The 933-nt window shown below is 43.5% G+C and overlaps 1 protein-coding gene across 1 annotated transcript; it reads right to left on the bottom strand.

The window, feature by feature from the left end:
* Positions 1-383: 383 nt before the first annotated feature.
* On the bottom strand, positions 384-932 carry LOC107579970 (BTB/POZ domain-containing protein KCTD14-like; the record flags this gene model as incomplete). The annotated part of the gene is made up of 1 exon (XM_016265741.1): positions 384-932. A coding segment is annotated over one exon (549 nt), but the record flags the coding sequence as incomplete, so codon positions are not given.
* Position 933: the final 1 nt, after the last annotated feature.

The following is a 933-nucleotide window of genomic DNA, read 5'->3' as shown; positions in this document are numbered from 1 at the left end:
CTAAAACTATGCATTTACCTAAATTATGTTAAGGGCATTTCTGTACACAAAATGTAGTCAAAATAATATTCTGTTGTAATCCAAAGCATGCCACAAATGCTGCTGATAAAACCCAAACCAGAATATTCCTAATAAAGACAGATCCGTGCAGAAGCTATTTTAAGCCAAAGGCCAGGATTGTTCAACTAGAGTCAATATTAAACAAGGGTTTAACAGATACTGACAGATAAGAACACCATGACAGCTGTCGATAGGTGGGTCTGCTAAAGGAACAGAAGCTGTTAATGTCGAATTAGTTTGATAAGCTGATTATATAATATATAAAACATTCCTTCACTTTTTAAATTCCTATTTCCAAGTCACGAGCTTGGGCCTAAAATTCTTCACCACCAAGTGAAAATCAATTTATAGAAGAAGTCGTAGCTCTTAAAGAGAAACCCTTTGTCTATGCTGTGTGGTTGGATCTTTACTTTATATCCTTTGGCTTCTATGTCCAATTTGACGCAATCTAACAGATCTTCCACTGACGCGGGAGCTTTCCACGGACCAAAGCTCACCACAGACTCTCTTGGGGTGCCGAGACTGTCGATAGCATGGTTGTATCTGGTTAAATCCTCTTCTGTCCTCACAACACACACGATTATGTTGGAGTAGCGTGAGGCGATGGCCTCGGCTCTGGCCACCCGCACAATCACCTCCAGGTTTTCTCGATAATTTGGCACACGGGTCAAAAACTGCTGTCTCCCGACCGACTCTCCGAAGAACTGCGGCGTCTCCTCGATGGCTTTGACCAGAGGTTTGATGTCGTAGTAAAGCGCCTCCTTATGCACCTCCTGCAGGTGTTCAGTAGGAAGTTTCTCCATTCTGAGGTACTCGAGGATGCACCCGAAATAAGTCCCATCACGGTCAACGAAGTGACGGCCCTCAGAGTCC

The sequence above is a fragment of the Sinocyclocheilus grahami genome, unplaced genomic scaffold (assembly GCF_001515645.1).
Source record: "Sinocyclocheilus grahami isolate Dianchi unplaced genomic scaffold, SAMN03320097.WGS_v1.1 scaffold22586.1, whole genome shotgun sequence".
In the NCBI taxonomy this organism is placed as follows: Eukaryota; Metazoa; Chordata; class Actinopteri; order Cypriniformes; family Cyprinidae; genus Sinocyclocheilus; species Sinocyclocheilus grahami.
The sequence above is the reverse complement of the archived record's forward strand: the minus strand, read 5'-3'. Positions and strand labels throughout refer to the sequence as shown.